The sequence below is a fragment of the Alosa alosa genome, chromosome 4 (assembly GCF_017589495.1).
Source record: "Alosa alosa isolate M-15738 ecotype Scorff River chromosome 4, AALO_Geno_1.1, whole genome shotgun sequence".
Classification (NCBI taxonomy): Eukaryota; Metazoa; Chordata; class Actinopteri; order Clupeiformes; family Clupeidae; genus Alosa; species Alosa alosa.
This window is the reverse complement of record NC_063192.1, coordinates 10,748,644-10,770,111: the sequence shown is the minus strand read 5'-3', so window position 1 is coordinate 10,770,111 and position 21,468 is coordinate 10,748,644. Positions and strand designations below refer to the sequence as shown.

General features: G+C 44.4%; 1 protein-coding gene across 2 annotated transcripts; it reads left to right on the top strand.

Moving 5' to 3' along the window:
• The first annotated feature begins 6,262 nt into the window (after positions 1-6,262).
• Positions 6,263-21,036, top strand: wnt5a (wingless-type MMTV integration site family, member 5a). 2 transcript variants are annotated; one of them, XM_048240995.1, is made up of 5 exons: positions 6,263-7,264; positions 11,090-11,229; positions 12,946-13,193; positions 17,139-17,431; positions 19,004-21,036. In XM_048240995.1, exons 2-5 carry the CDS (start codon positions 11,105-11,107, stop codon positions 19,460-19,462), a joined length of 1,125 nt encoding a protein of 374 aa, XP_048096952.1. In that variant the 5' UTR covers positions 6,263-7,264; positions 11,090-11,104; the 3' UTR covers positions 19,463-21,036. The 2 variants fall into 2 exon arrangements, with proteins under 2 accessions (XP_048096952.1, XP_048096953.1); XM_048240996.1 differs by lacking the exon at positions 6,263-7,264 and adding an exon at positions 7,706-7,779.
• The last annotated feature ends 432 nt before the right edge of the window (positions 21,037-21,468 follow it).

Genomic DNA, 21,468 nt, shown 5'->3' with positions numbered 1-21,468 from the left:
AAAAGGTCTTGTTTACCCTTCTTTAAAGGTTCTTCGAGTTGTGTATTGAAAAAGAAAATCTCCTTCAGGAATGCTCTTTTTTTCTGTGTGCAGGACTTGCTGTGTGTGTTTGCACTGTGAATGAATACATCTATATTTTATCTCTCTCTCTTTTTCATTTGACTGTAATATTTGTACTTTTGTAAGAGTCCTCTGCCATATACCCAATGCTCTTCTTTTTATCCATACTGTTTTCTATGTCAGACAATGCAAATGTTTCTATTGATTGGATTGCTGTTTATATATATTTTTCACCATTTTCTTGTTTAATTATTCAACTGAATCGTGTGTGCGTGTGAATGTGTGTGTGTGTGTGTGTGTGTGTGTGTGTGTAAAATGGACCTCTATCACATATTTAAGGGTTTCTCAGGCTTATGGTAAAGCTTTATAGTGAACAGGAAGGTACAGTAGAATGCAAGCACGGTTTGAATAATAGAATGTCTTAATACTATTATTACATTCAAGAACCCAAGTCCAGAATATACAATATCCAGTCATTTGAATAAATACATTGTATTAGATTGTAGTGTAATGTAATGTAGTGTAGTGTAGTGTAGTGTTGTGTGTGTGTGTGTAAAGTAAAGCTGGCGTTGACTAGACTTCTCATCTTATAAATGTATCTGTACAGCAAAATAATTTAGAACCAAATTATTTATTTTAAAGGATATATTTTATACCAGAGACTATGACTTCCTCAATTTTCATTGGAAAAATATTCAAAAAAAAAAATAGCTTCTCTTTAAATGTTCTGAGCGGAGCTTCCTTGGCATGTTTACATGAACTATGGTCATTGAAACCATGTCTCTTAATTTCTCTGATGCCTTGTATGCGTATGTGAATGTGCAATAAAAAAAATAAGAATTAAGATAACATTTGGCTAATGCAAAAGTAAATAAGTTAGTTGACATTACAACTTATTTCTATTAGATTGCAAAAAACAATTTTGTCCCTGCAAAAATTATGTTTTTTAATGCATAATTATCTCATGTTAAAAGAAATATGTTTTTGCAGTAAGATACATATACTTCATTAATATATTATGTTCTAAATTTTTAAAAAAGTATTCAGTAAGTATGCGTCTCATTTTACGGGAAATCATCAGGAAATACTATAAAATTGTCGCACTTGGTACATATAATGGTTGTAGGTTGATATCCTCATGAATCTAGTGGGTGCAGCACTTGCTTTTTCGTATTTCTTTATCTAAGAAATAAAAATATAATGCATAGAATATTATATAAAGTATAATATTAAGGTGATAAGTCTCAACAAAGTCAGCATTGTGTGTGTTTGTGTGTACTGTATGTGTACATATTTAATGTTCTGTATCTATGTGTGTGTGGTGTGTGTGTGGCATGTTCAGGCTCTTATTATTTATACTATACAGTATAGAAGGGACTTGCCGCTGTACTGGACTGTGAGCATGTGTCACTGTCCTCTGCTACGTCATGGAGATGTTTGTGACAGATCTGCAAGTATCTTTACATTGGTCTTGAAGAGTTTTTTTTCTCTCTGAAGCATTGTTTGTTTCTGCTCATTCAATAAAGGTTTGCTTTTCTTTAATTCACTGTCTCCCTGTGCATCTATAATGGAGAAGAGCAGATTTGGAATCCATGCTGCATAAAGGACGATGGTCATTATTACATTTCCAATATGAGGGCATAGCAGTTTCTTTGAAATTGCCCACCTTTAAGTGATTGATACATGATATAAAAGAACAACATATGTTCTCTCCTCTCTCTCTCACACACACACACTCACAATATCTCTCTTGCACGCTTTCTCTCTTGTTGAAACGGTTCCAGCTCCCCTCTGTCCCTCATAAACTCACCCAGATGTTGCCCAGCTTTGCACCCGCAGGAGAAGGAGCTGAGCATGGGGAGGGGGTGGAGTATCGGTGGGGGACAGAGGGGAAGACTAGTGGTTTGATGTGCTTAGGTTGTGGCGAGCTGGTGGCTCCTGGTGGGGGTGTTACCAGCTCTTCCAGGCTGATAGGTTGCCGAGGTAAACTAAGGGGGGGGGGGGGGGGGGTAGATTTCGGCTCCATCTGTGTTGAATGAGATGAGGGGTGGTGACGAGAATGATACATCGTTTTGCCGTCGATTAGAGGGCACCAATGGCAGGGCGGTTTTCCCAGAGATGCTATAAACGTGACGTGCGTCATGTCTTATTCCCATCGGCAGCTCATTCATGTCGTATTCGCAATATTTCATCTAATTAGCGCACAGCTAACTGCAAGAGAAAAAAAAAAAACACTGCCGTGTGTGTACAGCCCTGTAAGGATGAGTAATTCTTTGAACCGTATGGGTGGGACGAGCCAGCAATTCACATCATAAAATGCATCCCAGGAATTTTATATGAATTGCTCCGAATGCAGCCATCATCAGTGCTGAGGAATTTTGAGATACCACTGATTGGGGACAAACAGATCAGTCAAAAGTGGGAACACCATGTTTTACTGCCTGACAGCTTGATGGGACATGAGCTATTAGGACACGGCCTTCTGGAAAGCCAGTGTTGTGGCCGGGTGACAACAGCGAGAGGGTTCGGGGGGCGCTTGCCTGTGATTGGTGGAAGGAGTTTGGTGGAGCCGTCGTAAAAAAAAAAAAAAAAAAAAAAGGAACTCAGCTGTGGTCACTCTGGAATGGGGTTGCACAGGACAGGGACTGTTAGTCAGGGAGAGTGCTGCATATGGAGATGAAGCTGTGACTGAGTGAGAGCCTTACAGCAGTCGATTGGTATTGAGAGACTTTGAATGTCCTTGAATCAGATTCACTCTTACTGTTTCTGGAAGTGTATCTGTATGTATGTGTATGTGTTTGTGTGTGTATGTGTGTGTTTTAAGGCGGAGGTTGCATGGTTATAATTAAGATGTGGTCATGTGAATGTGTGTGTGTGGGGTGGGGGGTTATGGTTTAGGAGTTATAATCGGGGATTCCTCTTTACGGTGGTGGGGTTGGGTGGAGGGGGGCCGGTGGTGTGGTTGTGATTAGGATGTGGTCTGGGAGGTCAGTGGTTAGAGGGGTGGTTAGAGAGAGATGAGATCACTGTCCAGTTATGCCACTAGTCTGGCTTAAGTAGCCGCAGATCCACTATGGTTAGTCACACTTCAGCCACTCAGTGGAAACACATGAAAACATGTTAACCCCTTTCACAGACATACACACATACACACACTGAGTAGTATCTATATAAAAAGAAAGAAAGAAAGGCTGAATATGACATGGCACTGCTGAAGTATTAGTGACATCCCATCAATTTATCATCTGATATACAAATGAACATAATTATGCACACAGACAGGTAGATGTGCCATCGCATACGGTAACATTTAGAACTGAACAGTAGCAAAGTGACTTGGAACATGAAAACAAGAGTAAAATGAAGGCAGATGCTAAAAAGTGACACAGCGCCATTAGATGAACACTTTGTTTTACAGCACTGCAGCTCTTGAGAGAGAGAAAGAGGGAGATTATATAACATGCACTCTTCTTGGCCCTCGGTTGTTTACGTTCTTCTGCGTCACTTCATCTTGATCTATACCTCTCTTCCCACTTTTTCAGTCTGCAATGCTCTATCACTCACTGGCGAGACTGATAACCCTTCAGGGCTTTTCTTTCACCTAACGCCTCAAGACAACTGTTCCTCTCTTCCCCCATGCAACACAATGGCAATCTCCTCAGAATCTGATCCAGTGGCATCTGTTACACACACACACACACACAGAGAGAGAGAGAGAAAGAGAGACAGAGAGAGGTGAGGGGATACACACATTCTGAAACAAAGACAAGAATTCAGCAAGAGCAATCATAGCCATCTCTCTCTCGCATCATAACAAACCACAAGGAGCCAGGATTCTCCAGGAGCTTTACAGCAAACTTCACCGGCTCACAAAAACACACTCCGCTAACCGCAAAGAGACAACCCTCGGCTGCCAGTCGACAGCCACCTCAAAGTTGAGCCCTCCAGAGTAAAGTGCCTGAGTTCATAGGTCACTGAGCACTAAGCACTCGAATTTAATACAGTGTCCAAACAAACCCCCATTTTTCTTGACGCATCCCAGGGGGAGGTTGTTCCCTCAGGCAGTGTGTGCGCACATGACAAGAGGGATGCGAGTGGCCCGGGCATGCCTTCAGGGAATGGAAGAGACAGGATGCTATCACAACATCTCTCCTCTTAGTCTGATAAAAAAAGCGGCTCTCCGTCAAACTATATGGGCTCCTCACGTTTCCACGTCTGCAGCTTTACTTGCTCTCTCAGCGGCCTCTGTAAAGCTTGGCTTGGGCTCTATGGGGAAGATGACAGTGTCCCATTTTGAAGGAATCTGAAACAAAAGAGGAGTGGGAGGAGGGGGGGGGGGGGCTGTTGGGCTCGGAGAGGTACCCAGTGGAACTCCTCCAGGGCACCTCTCATGCACAATCAGAGCTATTCTGTGCTGGGGTTTTGTGTGTGTGTGTGTGTGTGTGTGGGTCTTAGTCTGGGCCACATCCAGGTGGCCTCAGAGTCTTCAGGTAATATCAGGTAGTTATCCTCTAAATTGATCCAGAGTGCTGTGCAATCAGTGCAGTGTACTCAAGTAGATTTATGTCCAAGACTAAGTTAAGGCTGCTTTCAGACAATAACTCTCTCTCTCGCTTCCTCTCTCTCCCTCTCGGCATGTAGATAGTAACCTTGAACAGGCACGGGCAAATCCTGTGTGGCGTGTGTGTGTGTGTGTGTGTGTGTCTTTAAAAACTTTTACAGGTAGACCGAACTGCACTGACTACATGACATGTACACCATTTTGAGAGTTTATTATTTCAAAAACATGCGTTGTGTCCAACAAGTTGTGGGTGAAGGAAATGATTTGTTAGTATTAGAAGTTGACATAGGAATCACTCATGGGGAAACGAAATAACTGAATAAAAGTCATTGTAGATTTGTGTGATGAATTTCATTTCAGTGTTGTCTTTAATTAAAATTTGAAGTGTAATTTTATCTGAACATTGAAGCACTATAAAAACAACCAAAATCAACCTAACATTTTGAAAGGGTTTTTGATGTATTTTCATTCAATTTTGGTTCAGCAAATTGTAAATCGGATGACCAATTTGCTAAACCAAAATTGAATGAAAATACCTCAAAAACCCTTTTTTCCTCCTTTATTCCTCCTAATGACACCATCTCATTTTCGACGAAGTTGGATAATTACAGCTCCCTGTAAACAAGTAAAAACTGTTTTTATGAACAACATTGTCAGAATCAAAAATAGGTTGATCTTGCAAGTAATGAGGGGAAAGCTGAACATGCTATCTTCTCTCCATCTTGGTTCAACATCTTTTCAATACATGTTGTCCAACGTGTTCACCAATATAATTCTAGTTATAAAAATTGTTATAATGCTTAAACACATATTTATCTGAATTGGAAGATTGGTCTCCATAAGCAAACTGTCTGGCCCACGTTCTCCGGGTTTAAGTGAGGTGTAATTTGATACTGCGCACTCGAAAATCAAAACTCAGGTTTGGCACGGATGGCGCAATAGCCCCAGGTACTTTATGAGTTTATTTTAGGTAATAGAGAGGCTTGTTTTGTTATAGGCCGTTCCGCCCATTTTTACAATTTCGCCTAATTCTCTAGTCCCTGAGACTCAGCGGCTCTGCAGACCTTTGACACAGTAATTGCGGCTCATCAAAGAAAGACAATTCAGCCTGTGAAGTCACTGAAATCTTCTAAACTTGCAATGTATTGCAAAGTCAGCTTCTCCTTATGATATTCCACGCACAGAATGTAGGGATCGTTCTACATCAGAGCTTTTGTTAAATGCAATTATAGCATCGTAGCCAAGTACTAACTGTCTGTTTGCCAGTTTGCCGACACAAAGGCAATCCGTCTCTGTTTCCTATAAAAACCACAAAATAAAAATGAAAGGCTTCATTTTGTTTTCACATTTACACCAACAAAACAGGGACACGCACATGCACGCCCTGCTGTTGAACTATGCAAGACAGAAAAAAAAATATGGAATGTAAATTGCACATTCAAAGTTCATTTGGTCATACGCTGGCATACCAAAACGCTAACCTGTGCTGTTGTTTCCTTTCTGTCTCCTTTTCGAATAGCCTAACGCCAGTTTCACTTGAACGGCGGTGATATGTGGAATCCAACTTCTCTCGGCTCTGGGAAGTTTGTAGCAAGTTTTGAAGGGGAAAAAAAGACCCCTTAAGCGCATGCGCCAGCGGGTAGGTTTTTCCGGCGCGCATCAGTGGCAAGATCTGCTAGTTGCGAGAGGAAGGCAAGAGGGCAGGTGATAAAGCTGAAGTAGTCTGAAGCTCTGAGGTGCGGAACACATAATTTAGCCGGTGTTCAGGGGTATCTCCGATAGTGCACTTTTCTGTCTTTGACATCGACTACCAACTTTCCTCTGCACTAGAGCTGGACGTAATGCCATTGCACTAGGTTTTTGGGAAGATCGTAGCTGTCATTTGGCACTTTTTTCGATTTTCTGACGTGGATATTGGAAAGGTGTCTTTGGCTTCACGACATCACAAACTTCCACAAACAATCTCCCAATAACCCGAGAGATCTACGGAGAGATTGACGTCCTGCTCAGAATGGAGGGTGGAATAGCTGCTTCATGTTTGGAGCGAAGATACCCGTATGGATGTTTCAGCAGGTAGAGAGCATTCTGATTTCAGAGTCCCGAGCACTTGGATATATTTCTTCAACCATCACTGGTTTCGTTACATTCAGCTTTGCATCAAAAATCGGGGAAATCGTCCACTGTGTGGCAAATTTGGAGAACAGACAAAACATTTGAATAGCATCGGTAAAAGTTGAGTGCTGAAGCATTAGCCAACAACACGTTTAGTCACTTGTGAATATTTTATTTGTCATTAAGAGTTTCCGCACCATCACGCCCACGGTTTGTGAGAGCCACTAATTATTTCGATTGCTTTTGGACATTGTAAATAGCCTCCCCCTTCGTACACCCTGCTTAGTCCGTCTCATGTCAGCTTACCCACACCAAGAAAGGCAAAACGGCGACAGGCGGCTGGTAACCTCTACCTCTTAAGAAACGGGCACTTTCCTATTCTCTACACTTCAGTGTGCCCTGGATTGCATTTTTGGGGGAGAATAGCCATTTGGAAAATCTTTAACTTTTGCCTCTGCACTGGAATTTATCGTTTGATAGCCAACTCTGAAAGAGTGGATTACTGCCTTCCAGAAACACAGATTTCTCCTGGTAAGTTTCTCTGTCCTGCAAGGTTGTTCATCCTTTTGCTTCTTTTAAGTGATAATGACGTCTTTATTTAGAATTTCATGCATCCAGCTGTTAAAGTGAGATCTACTGAGGTTAATGAGTGTAACTTTAAACCTCTGAATCTGTATTAACCTATGTCTTCTAGTAAAATACTCACTAATGTGTGGGAAGGTATTTTTACGCCAAGAGCCATTCTGCATCTTTGGAGAACAAACGCAGACGGAATTGTGTAGGAATTCTTTAAAATGCAGCGTTTTGCTGGTGTTCCCCAGGCTCACGAACCCGTACACATAGTCGGTCCATATTTTGCCACAACTTTATTGGGGTTGGCTCCCTCTGGTGGATTGTTGTCCGACGTTTCACCATCGGAACACTTTTAGAACAATGAGTATTCATGTGTGCTCTCAGACGTCGAGGAATAGGGTCACCGTCTCACTGACATTGAACACTGTTTTTGACGTGCTGCTCATACGTCGGAATTCGTGACCGAGTAAAAGGTTTTTCACAAACTATTTTAGATTTATTGCATGCATTGTAAATGGTAAAGTATAATAATTCAGTTTTAAACAGCATCAAATATGTAATTTGGAGAATGTAGTATGAGTCATCTTGTTTCATGTTTTTGTTTTTTGTTGGGGGAATTGTAAAATGAAAAGGTATGGTATTGTAATTCTGGTTCTAAAGTGTAAGTGTACTATTTTTTACTTGCACAGCTTCTTCAGATCAACTCAGACATTTCGAATTTAGATTTTATGGAATTTTTGAATGGGGTCTGTCATTTGTTGGGGCAAATCATGGAAACCTGGAGAAGAATCGAATTGACTCTTTTAAATGTCCGTCAACATACTATTAATATTATGTTAACCCTTACCAAACCAAAGATACGTAAAATAGTAACCTAGCCCCTGGTATTCATGCAGTGTTTAATTGCTTGAATTAGACTAAATAGTCAGACCTCTCTCCCATTTTGCCTGAATAGCCCATGTGATGTGAAAATTCCTTGCAATTTATATAGCCTACTGATTCTGGCACTAGAGGATTATAAGCAAGTGTTAACCTTTCTTTTCCCGTTGCTCTTTCGTCGACGTGCACCTGAAAAGTCGACCTCGGCATGACTAGGGCCTGTCTGCAAACCTGCCATGCACCCCCTCCCGCTCTCTCTCTCTCTGTCTTTCTCTCTCGCTGGGAGTTATGGGCATTGCCGAACTCAATGATCTGTTTTATCGCCTTGGTTGGTGTTATGACAGGTTAACAGTTATGATCTGTCCTGTTTTAGGTCTCCTACCCGGAGTTAGTCTACACCTCTACTAGGCTCTAACAATTTACTCTCCACGAGAAAGAACGTGATGCATCCTACAGTACATCTTTACGTTTCTTTATACTGAGATATTTCCATATTTCAACTGCCCCATACTGAGCGTGGATGTGTCCTATATCGCTGGCTTTTCACAACAAGTCTGTCAGGCCAAGATATTTAGTCATACGTCTGGCCCACCTGATAGTATTTGGGCTCTCATGGACTATGATTTATTTAAGTGTGTTTATACCCGCTGCGATACTGTATTCCCTCCTTTTCACATAAACGAACAGCAATAGTGCGGGGAATTTTAAAGATCCTATCAACGGGATTAAAACGTCTAAAATAAAAACACATGTTCCCGTGTGATGCAGAAGTTGGCGGAGAATTTAATGATTATTAGGGAGGCCCGGTTTCTCTTTCGTACGAAACTCTGGAAAATGTAAACCATGACAAATTACTTTAAATCTTTTCTCTCCAGAATCAGGAATAGATGCAAATTGGAGAGTTGGCAGTCACAAGCACAACTCAGGCGCGCTAAGGGAAAATTGTTTAACCACTAATTTGTTACCTTTTTCTCAACCAATGTTATGCTATTTGAAGTGAAATATCAATTAAAAACGAAGTTTTGCATGGCTGTGTGCAGCATTACGTGATTTTGAAATTAGGCCTACGCTAAATTCAGTTGGAAATGTAGGCCTAATTGGAATCACATTCGCCCATTTTTAACACGATATTTAATTAAACTACAAATAAACATACAGGCTTGCCATGTGTTACTATTTACAGTCATATTTTCTTAAATCAACAATTGTATATTTATCAATTTCTTTGCGGCTCTCTGGTTGTTCATGGCGGACGCACCTTCAAAAATATCACAGATGAATTTTGACAGCGAGAGCGTACTCGAGTTCAAATGAATCAAATATTTTTAAAATAAATATTACAGCCTCAATTATTTTTTATGACTGATTTTTTATTCTACAAATCAGGCATGTTGGGGTATAACAGCTTTATGTGGTAAAAAAAAAAAAAACATTTGTGTGTTTTTGTTGCTTTGAATGAAATGTCTGTGTCTATAATTAAATACTTGTTTTATCTTTGCTGTAGTGCGTCTCTTAGTATTGTTATTTAATAGTGCAAAATGGTAAGTAGAAATGCTGCAGAAACGTGAGCGTTTAGTCCTAATAATCATTAATCTGGATTATACCAGTTTGTGCCCGATACAGTAAATTAGAGAGACATTCACATGAGTTCCTGTAAAATAGCATTTCTTGTAATGGGCTTCTGCACGGGCATAGTGCTTAGACGGATCTTGAGGAATGAAGCGGCCGCTCTTGAGACCAGGGAAACAGACTGACGCGTTGTGAGGGCCTCTTTCACGTCTGCGCGATCATTGCTCAAGAGGAATCAGTTAGAAAACGAACAAACTGACGTGTTGTCTAAATATAGCAGTAATAGTCCTTCTGTTTCTTATACATTGTTGCTTGTGTACACACAATCCTCCCAGGCAATAGTCACAGTTTGTGCAACTTTGGTGTAAACATTAGCCTACTTCCGTGATGTTCGTGGGGAAAATATTTTTTGTTATAGATTTTTAATAGGCTTTTGGAGGATGCATACTTTGCTTGAACTTCTTTATCCACACATGCTTTGAGAGGAGAGCTATTTCCTTTGTTAATAGGAGAATCAAGTTATCCTTGGCTGTTGCAAAGGGATATCTTAATAGAAAGAGAGAAATGCTGAGTTAAAGCTTAATAAGATGTGAAGGTAGACAAGGGCAGTTTACTAATACAAATGATACACAAGTGATTTAATTTTCATTTGAAAATCCCCTTAGTTGCAATGGAGCTCTTATTCTAGCACCCATGGTGAAGCTAATTGAATGAGATTGAGGTAAATGGGGCCAAGGGCCAGGCCTGTGCCCCCAGTCCATTTTCCTATTCAGCAAGGAATGTTCTTATCATTGAATAAAGTGAACTGTCCAGCAGGAATGCTGTGTGTTGGTTGGTTTGAAGGCTGTTTTATTCTCCTGGGCTGCACGTCTATCAGTTCTATGTGATTCACACTGAAGTCTGCTGCCAAATGACTGCTTTGCAAGCAGCGATGGCCCCAGGCTCGAACTGTGCAAGCACATGTGCATGCAAGTACACAAATTATACTTTACACGAAGACATAGACACACACACACACACACACACACACACACACACACACACACACACAGTCTTTGTCTCTCTCCCTCCATCATTCAACGCTCTCTGTTTGGGTGCAGTCTGTTGCGCTTGCAGTCCATATTTCATGTGCGTTGTCACTTGCGCACACACACGGGTCATTTTTATGATTGTGATTAGGTGCTAGTGGCCTGGGTTAGATGTTTGTTCTCTTGTGTATTTGTGTGTGTGTGTGTGTGTGTGTGTGTGTGTGTGTGTGTGTGTGTGTGTGTGTGTGAAGGAGAGAAAGAGAACCATGTGCTCACACGATCTCCCCTGCTCCTGCTCCCCCCCCAGAGCTGCTTTTTCAGAATGTTCCGGCGGCACGGAGTGGCGTGCTCGGCGCTGACGGGCTCCATGGACGCGAGGCATGGCGTGGTGGCCATCACCTTCCTGGCCTTCTTCATGCAGGTGGTGGTGGAGGCGAGCTCCTGGTGGTGCGTACACACACACACAATCACACGTATACACGCACACACACACACACACACACACACACACACTCTCTAGCTCTTCCCGCTCCCAAATTAGACCGCCGGCTCAGGGGCTGCATTCATATGCTGTGTGTGTGTGAAAAAGAGAGGTAGAGGGAATCAGTGCACAAGGTACACTACAGTGACACAGATGGTTGTGCCAATGCCAGACACAGTGTGGATAAGGAACTAGACCAACCCCTATCCTTCATCTTTGCTCTCTCTCTCTCTCTCTCTCTCTCTGTCTCTCTTTATGTCTGCTCCATTTTTTCCATACTATTCTCACTTTTCCTGATGCCCTCTCCTGACGGCCCTTTCCATTTCCTGATGGTCTGAACATCTATCCACCATATAGTCTGGCCTTTGCCCCCGTGTGTGTGTGTGTGTGTGTGTGTGTGTGTGTGTGTGTGTGTGTGTTGGTGCGCGCTTGTATCCCACACATGAAATCATGCAGGAATAATGCAACATGCTGACTTTAGCACAGGCGCTCTCTCACATCCAGTTTCCCCCCCTCTGTATTTTCTTTTGCCCCACATTGCCAAACCAAAATGATGAATATTATATAAAACATAGAATGCTGTGGTTTTCATGAGCATTTCCAAATATGTGCAGGCACGAACTGCGTAGGAGTGTGTGTGTGTGTGTGTGTTCCTTTTTTTCATGCCTGTATGTGCCTGTGTTTGAGCACTCGCGGATCCTTTCCTCTTTCCATTAATAGAAAAGACAAAATAGGAGTGTGTCATGCCAAGTATCAAACAGCCCCAAATGTACTTGTTAAAGGGAAAAAGATGTTTTTACTGATTGCTGGGTTTGTTTCGCTCCACTGATATCAGCTCCATTGCTTTTTGGGGTTGGAACAGTGCGCATTCAGATCCTGAGCTGTAATTTTACCAAAGGAAAAATTAATGTAATTGCATCCAACATGCAATTGCATGCAACTCTAGCACTTAATTCCTAATAAATGTACAACAGTTCTCTGGGGGACAGCAAAAACAGCAAGTGATTGCAGTTTTTTTTGTGGATATGTTTTTGAAATTGTGTTTTTAGAGTTTGGTTTGTTTACCTGCACTTTATGTTGTGTAGACCTGATCTCCCTTCTCCTCACTTGTAATGCTGGAGTCTCAAGCTGCATTAAGTCACCTTCAATTAAGGCAATAATGGCATTAGTGAAATCCCCTTAGTGTCACCCGCGGATATTTCTTACACGCTGGGCCGCGCAGTGCCACAGATAAGAGGCCCATTGAGCCACCAGAGAGGGCCAGGGAGCGGCCGCCACTCGCCCAGGCTGCCCCTCCAGACAGGCCGGGGGTCTCATCTTACATCCAGCGTGTCCGAGCCTCTCTGTGTCCCGTCTACACACACACACACACACACACACACACACACACACACATACGTACATACACATACTGCTCAGACCAGTCCGCAGGTGCTAATGATTTACTGTGTCAGAGAGGAGAGCGGCAGGGAGTGTGTTTGTGCACCCCCCACACACACACACAACCTCTCACCCCTTCTCCTATCCCCAACACCCCACACACACACACACACACCCCTACAGTAATTTCCACAGTGGATCAGATTTCGTAGGGGACTAATTGAGCTGCTGTGTGTGTGTGTGTGTGTGTGTGTTTTTGTGTGTGTGTGCGCGCCTATATGGGGCTGTTTCCCCTCACGCAGGTCCCTGGCCATGAATCCGTTGCTGATCCCCGAGGCTTACATCATTGGTGCGCAGCCTCTCTGCAGTCAGCTGGCCGGCCTGTCCAAGGGCCAGAAGAAGCTGTGCCAGCTCTACCAGGACCACATGCAGTACATCGGCGAGGGCGCCAAGACGGGCATCCGCGAGTGCCAGTTCCAGTTCCGCCACCGCCGCTGGAATTGCAGCACTGTGGACAACTCGTCCGTCTTCGGCCGCGTCATGCAGATAGGTAAGCGCCCAAGCAACGGTCAGCTCAGTCTCACGCGCACAAACACACACAGACTCACACAGACTCTCACAGACACACACACACACACACACACACACACACACACACACACACACACACACACACACTCAAGAGTGACTGACTCAACTAAATACTGACCAGCACCTTTATACAGCTCACAGATTAGCTGTCTGACTCTTTGAAAGAGGTCTGACAAAGGTTTTCATTTTCAATTAGCACCTTCGGTTGCTTTAAGATGGAGCTGGCCAAATCTGTCTCTTTCATGTTTATATTATGCGCTGTGCAGCTCTTTTTAGCACTTTCTCTCTTCTGAGGGCCTTTTTTCCCTCCCTTGCCGCTCTAAAATGCAACCACATGTTGAGTTCAGTACTCATATCTACTTATTGGTCATTAGTCCTATCTGTTTTGTGCCAGAGCGCCCTGCTCGTATTCCTCAGCCTGCCTCCTTCTCAGTGGGGCGGATTGTGAGCACCGTGCGAGCCGACTCGCTCTCTGCTCGTTAGAGGCGTCCCCTGCCAATTTCTCCTGTTTCTCTTGGGTTTGAGCGCGGCTCGGAATGCAGATACCGTACAATACCATCTTTGGCTCCCGCCAGCGAGCCGAGTGAGCCGAGCAGCCGATTTGGTCCTCTTGACCCGCATCATCCCCTCGCTGCTGCTTAGAGGACCTGAGGTTTTGGCTCTGACGTGTCGCGATGGCTGTTCTGGGATCAGCCCCGACTGTGGTCAGCTGGATTTAAAGAGAGATTAATGGGAGAAAATTGCTGCGCGGCTGTGGCCAACAAATGTCCCTGCTCAGTCTCTCCATGGTGTGCTACGTGAGTGTGTCTGTGTGTGTGTTTGTGACGTGAAGATGCTTGTATGGTTCTGTGTGTGTGTGTGTGTGTGTGTGTGTGACTTCTGGATGCTCGTACGGTTCCCCGGATCGCGGCGCGTCCCAAAGCCCAGGGAGGCACGCTGTTCTCGGGCCTCGTCTCCGGCGAAGAGCAGGGCCTGAGTAAATCCTTGGCCTTCCCCCCTTCGCTTAATGCATAGGGGCGCACATGGAACTGCTCATTTTTAGCAGCTGTGGTTAAGAAATAGTTTTATGGTGAGGTCTTGCGAATAAATCAAGTGCGGGCTCCCTCGAAATGGCTCGTGCCTGACACTGAGAATGGTGAGTAATTGTGTTTCCCCCAAATTTATGCCTGCCCTGTATTTAAAGTTAATGCAAGCACATCCAGCACACTCGTCCGGCCATGGGCAGGGCAGCACACACCGCTTTCCCAGGGTTGCGGAGGCCGAGCATGCCTACTCTGTGGCCGGCACCACTCGGCAAGGTACCTTACCTTATAGCGTTGCGTTTTATTGGTGGTTAGGAGAAGCTGGTTATTGGCGGTGCAGTAATGTATTTTCTATGGGCTCTGTCAAATGTTTAATGCTACCAGATTGGCTCTTGTAAAGGTGGCTTAGTGGTGGCATTTATGGCTGTTTTCTAAGTCTGGAGTCCTGTGCTCTTCAGCTCCTGTAAGTAGCTGTAGCATTTTCACTCCAGGCTTTTTTCTTCGTTCAGGGGGGTTTTGGTTAAGTGGTAGTAAAACCTTGTAGACGTTGAGTACATTCTGAGCACAAACGTCACCCTTCGCCAAACGCACATATTTCTACAAATGTGACATTGACAACTTTCGCCGTTTTTTTTTGCTTAGTGCTTAGTAGACCTGAGTAGACAAATGCATATTTAGAAAATGTTGAGCTGATTGCTCTATAATATTGTGTGTGTGTGTGTTTTTTGTGAGTGTTTTTCTGTGAAAGTCTTAAACATATGTTCAAAACCTAATGAATTAGAGATGAGGCTGTGGCTTAGCCAAATGCAGCCCTGTCAAAGTGAGCCTGGAAATTCTGGCTTGTCCTGCTGCTGCCCATGATGTTGCTAATGTACACAGCCTCTGCTTAAAGGGATCCACTCTTCGCAGAGGGTTGCTGTGCCATGGCCAATGCAGAAATCTGCCCGCTTTCCCTTTAAGAAACTACCATGTTTACATTTGCAAATTCCTCTTGGGGCATATACTCAACTGTATTTAAAAAGGCGGAGACGTTTCAGCACATGCTACAGTAGGTGTAGATTTGGGGCTAGTTTTCTTCACTCACTTTTCTTGCTCCTGGAGATGTTGGGTGTCCCATATGTTAGCCCCTGCTTGACACATAAACATGACTACTTTGCAAATGCATCTTCAAAAAAATTCTGAGGAGAGAATTCGGTCTCGGCAGTGCTAAGAAACCTTCACCTTAATAGTGTAGGACTCGTCCATCTCCACTTGTCCGAGTGATGGATGGGCGATATCCAGGGAAGAGGCCGGGGGACCTGGCGCACGCATGCCCAGGTTGGCAGGCCCTGCTGCGGGGAGGATGCTTTGGCTCCCTGGAGGGGGTCTTGGGGTGGAGCTGATGAGGGGATGAGATGTGGGTCAGGGGGATGAGGAGGCAGCGTCAGCTCGGGCTGAGGACAGCCTGTCTGTCGACAGCTTCGCTATTAGGCCTGTCTCCTCCGACGAATCCCAAACAGTAAAAGAAAGTAATAACCTTTTTCTCTTTCCCCCTGGCTGAGCCTTCCCCGCCGAAAAAACCCTTCCCATCTGGATAAGATTCATTCACTCACTGGTGCTCTCGCTCTCTCTCTCTCTCTCTCTCTTTCCCTCTCCCTCTCTTACACTTACTCCCTCACTCTCTAGCTCTCACTCTCGCTCTCTTTCGCTCATTCAGGCGTACTCCCTTATTCTGGTATTTTCATCTGGAGTTTGGTTTCCAGGGAGCGGCGTACTAAATTTGAGAGACAGGTTTTCAGTCTGTTTATTTTGTTCCCCTCTTTGGCTGTGTTGACCTTTGTTGCCTGCTGACTAGACTAATGTCTCTCCGCTGCTTCCATCCAACCCCCCCCCCAAACACACACACTCCATGTTCCATATTTTCCCTCCGTTTCGCCTCCCTCTCCCCTGGACTCCTATCTTCTGGAGTAGTGTGGGCAGAGTACAGTGTGGACAGTGGACTGGCTTGTTGGGTTTTTTTTACAGTGGAGACTATTGACCTTTAATGCAGTGACAATAATAGTAATTCAGTGGCAATAATAGAAGCGCTCTATTTTTATTGCATTCATCAGCTTTTCAAAACCATTAGCTGTGTAAGGGGGGGGAGAACCACGGCTGCAGGTACAAGCCTCCACCACCAGGGGGCATGCTTCCAGCTAATGCACCTACTGTAACTGGTGCCCTCAGGGCAGGGGGAGTCAGGGTGGCTGGGGTCCAGTGGAGGCCCTCCAGGTGCTGTGGGTTAGCATACTGCGGTGCATTTTGGCCAGGCTGGATTTATGAGCAGTGGGTCTAACTCGGCGCTGGAGTCGTGGATTCCCCCCGTGTGTCCATCCATACCTCATGGCCAACGAATGCCGCTCAGTAAGACTTGGCTTGCTTTGGTATTCCTAGAGTTCAGGTCAGCACAGCATGAAGGTAACCAAGCATACATCTGTAAGAGCACTGCCAAGGTGCTCACTCGCTCTCCCTTTCTCTCTCTTCTTTCTCTCTCTTCTTTCTCTCTCTTCTTTCACTCTCTACCCCTTATTCTTGCCCATACTCAGGCCCACTATAGTTCAACTCCCAAGTCCTTTATGACTCAGCCTAAACATAACCCAGTAAATCACTACATCCACCTCCACCCCCCACCCTCCACACACACACACACACAGAGACACACACAGACATACACGCCACAAACCCCACCCCATACTGCTCACAGTCCTACGGCTTTTCTGCGTGGCTACTTGAGGTTTCCATCTGTGCTGGCCGAAGCTGATTGAGTGTGAAGGCCCCCTGACGTGCAGCCAGTATGTGCATGTGGCTCCCCTCCCCACCTCCCCTGGCTGATCTCTCTTTGTTTGTTTGTTTGTTTCTCACAGGTAGCCGGGAGACGGCGTTTACGTATGCCATCAGCGCGGCGGGCGTGGTCAACGCCGTGAGCCGCGCCTGCAGGGAGGGTGAGCTGTCCAGCTGTGGTTGCAGCCGCGCTGCCCGGCCCAAGGACCTGCCACGCGACTGGCTGTGGGGTGGCTGCGGCGACAACCTCATGTACGGCTACCGCTTCTCTAAGGAGTTTGTGGATGCGCGCGAGCGCGAGAAGACCTACTCCAAGGGCTCCATAGAGAGTGCCCGGCTCATGATGAACCTCCACAATAATGAGGCTGGACGACGGGTGCGTCCACACATTTTATTTTGTCTTTGGAGATGAGATGTTGCTGAAATGCATTCTCTGTTACCATGAGATGAATATAAAATAGAGCTAAAAATGCCATGCATTTACACACACACACACACACACACACACACACACACACACACACACACACACACACACACACACACACACACACACACACACACACTCTTAAACTGTCCTGTTTTTTTTAGGAATTATCTCGATATTGCATTACAGTACACCATTCAGTTACACCAGACAGAGATCTCGAGTATCAGAAAGCCAAGTGTGATTAAGGTGTTCCCGGGGGACCGTGCTGAGGACGAGGGATTAAGCTCTGGACTAAATTATCCTTTCAAAAGAGACTTATTTTGAAATGACATTTGGTTCAGGACAAGGCTTCATTATTCCTGGGAAACAGCTCGGGGGCCTGTAACGCGCTGTGTCCGATGCATGTTTCTAATTCATCAAATTCATTTAGCTGTCGATGCTGAGCATCTCTGCCTGCCTAACTGCGCTGGTGGGGCCGAGTGGTTAATGTATTCCACAGCATTTTTTTTGTGTGTTTCTGTAGCCAGCTCTTGTTGCTGCTCTTTATCAGGAAACAGCCTCGTTATAAACAGACGCTGTGCGTTAGCTACAGCGGCGAGCGATGCCAAAAAATATGTATGCATGCATTGCTCAGCCAACTGTCTCTGAAGTGGACGACTTCAGAGGAACAGAGCTGTTTTTTTTTTTTTTTTTTCATTTGTAGGGAATGTTCCGGTGGGTATGCAGTCATAGCTGTGGAATAGCTCAGGAGTTCAGTGTGTCTGACAGGCCAGTAAACGACGGCATGACGGCTTGACACGTAGCCCTCTTTGAGATGTTATCGACATACAGAAGAAAAGAAAGAGAGAGAGAGGGATAGAGGAGGGGGAATATAGGCCAGTCTGATCTTCATCATATCGCCTCTCATCTGGTTAACAGCTCTGTCTCGCCCTCCTTTTTGAAGAGCATGCTTTGATCTCCAGGATTGTGAAGGTTTTCTGCTAGATCCAATCGTGATGTCTCTCTCTCTTTCTCTCCCTCTCTCTCTTTCTCTGTCTTTTCTTCTCGGGAGTTACCCATATGATTGAACCTACCTCAAAGGAAATGTGAAGGCAGCCAAACACTTGCCTTTTTTCCATGTGTATGTGTATGTGCTGATCCCCACCCCCTGCTCTAAATGGACCTTTACCAATCTTACAAGCTCTCCCACACATGCCCTACATTGCAGGAGATCTCCCATGCAGATGCAAATTGCTTTGGCAGACCAGCTCTCTCTGGCTTTCCTTCAGCATACTTTATAAAAACTGTTTTTGAGACTATATGTTAATGTACATCTTGAAACAAGCATATGTCAGTCTTTCAAGATGTTGGACATATTTATGAAGCATGGAGCCAGGTGATTTGTTTTTGTGATGTGTATTGCGCCTTTTGTGCTTCTTTTGCGGTCAGTCGTGCTGTGAATCTTGTAGTCCGTGCTCAGGAGTTCCTTTCTGACCTGCATCTCTCTCTCTCTCTATCTCTATCTCTCCGGCCTTGCAGGCGGTGTCGGACCTGGCGCACGTCTCGTGTAAGTGCCATGGCGTGTCGGGCTCTTGCAGCCTGAAGACCTGCTGGCTCCAGCTGGCCGACTTCCGCAAGGTGGGCGACCTGCTGAAGGAGAAGTACGACAGCGCCGCCTCCATGAAGTTGAACGCGCGGGGCAAGCTCGTCCAGGTGCACAACAAGTTCAACCCGCCCACTGGCCAGGACCTGGTCTACATCGATCCCAGTCCAGACTACTGCGTGGTCAACAAGACCACCGGCTCCCTGGGCACGCAGGGCCGCCTGTGCAACAAGACGTCCGAGGGCATGGACGGCTGTGCGCTCATGTGCTGCGGCCGCGGCTACGACCAGTTCAAGGCCACGCTGGTGGAGCGCTGCCACTGCAAGTTCCACTGGTGCTGCTATGTCAAGTGCAAGCGCTGCTCCCGAACCGTGGACCAGTTCGTCTGCAAATAACACACGCACACACACACACACACATACACACACACACACACACACACACATACACACACACATACACACACACACACACACACACACACACACACACACACACATGAGCGAGCGAGATTAAGAGAGCGTGTGGGAGAAAATGTATGAGACAATGGGGAAAGATGGACAGAGAAGAAGAAAAAGAAGAAGAGGAAGAAGAAGAGAGCGTGTGGAATGGGGAAGAGAGGAAGAAATGACAAAAACACATAGCGGAGAGATAAAAAATAAACTATATAAATTATATTTATAGATTTAAACAATTATACCATTTTCAAAAAGACTGACAGTTTGTTTTTTTTCCTTCTAAGTAATAGGTACAAAAATTCTAAGTGTCTTCCAAAAAAAACCTGGGAGTATCATTGAATATTTATTTTCTAAGAGTTTTTTTGTTCTCTTCTGGCTTTCCAAAGTGGAGTTAAACAACACAGTAGTGCATATATAGAATTGACCAGGCTGTTTTTAAATGTGCCTCTCAGTAGCCCCTACCGGAGTCCAAGGGCTCCATCTTGCCGTGTAATGAGAGCCTGCAGCGTGTTGTATAAAGTTGTCTTGTCCCATGGTGCTCGGCAGTAGATGCCCAGCCAGTTTCCTACGGTTTCCCTTGACCGCTCCGTGGCGGACGCTAGGAGCTGATCCTCCTCCATTACCTAAACCCGGTGCTTCCTTGGACTATCATGCCACCGGTCAGTGCCTTCAGCATTCTCTGCTGCCCTAAACAGTTAAAGAATCAGGATTGGTCTGTCAGCAACAAGCTGTTTGTGTGTCCTCACTATCACTGCAAATGGTATGTATCAGTAACGTAACTACACTGGACAGTAGATGAAGCCTTTTTGCCTTTCACAAAAAAAAGAGCATGCACACATTCTTTTGAAATACTGTAAGCCTTCTTGCTTCACCTCAGACAATCCCCGGTTTTTAGCTGTTATTCCTTTGAGGACAATTTTATACTCTCATAGATTGTATGCAAATGGCTGATTCAAAATGCATTTAGATTTTTTAATATAAACTACCAGAAAATGCCCACAGGAAAGAAAAAAAAAGTTTTTTCAGATTTTAAGTACATATGCACTTTCAAAGACAAGATTCCACCCGTCCTGTAGACCTTTTTCAAGTTGATCATAATATAGCATATTTTACTCTAATCTCCATATTATCTCAGATATCCATGGAACATATAAGATCATAGTAAAATGGTTTTAAATATATATGGGCAGTATCTTGGTTTTTGAGGGTGAAGTATCCCATGTTCTGTATATACTTCGTCTAACCATGCAATCATTAAATTGTATGGACCATATTTATTTCTCAGTTTATTTTCCTCTGTTAATAGCTACCCTAACTCCTCTCATAGTTTTTTTTTTTTTTGTGATGGCAGTCAGCTAGAGGGCCACTTTCTAAGCAGTTCACTCTGGTGTCCTTTCTGGTGTCTTGTTAAAGGGAATTCCACCATTGCATCTTGGAGATCACATTTGTTCACACAGACTTAAGCTTTCCTCACAGAATTTTCTCTTTTTACCACAGTCCTGTAAATTCCCTCCCCTGAAAGTTCACATATGGGGGCACTTGTGTGACATCTCACTTTTTTATGGGGGAGGAAGGGGGTCAAGTCACCATGGCAGCCAAGCCTTTTGAAGTACAGTTCCATTTTGCCTTTTCAGATTGTTCCTCATGCCACACCGTACTCTCTCTTTTTTATCATCAATGCTAACTACTCATTATCAATCCAACCTGTATATTTATTATCCTTTATGATTTTTATTGAGGCTTGGAAGAAGTTATTTTCTTATAGCTGTTTTTATTTTATTTTTTGTTTTGTTTTTAACTCAGACATTGTGCTCTAATTCTTCAATAAATTTTACACCGTAATAAAATTAACAAAAAGCTCAACATTATTCATCTTTTGACAGTGACAGAGGAAACTGGCTGTTATGGTCATTCTCATCTTGCATTGAAGTGGAATTCAATCT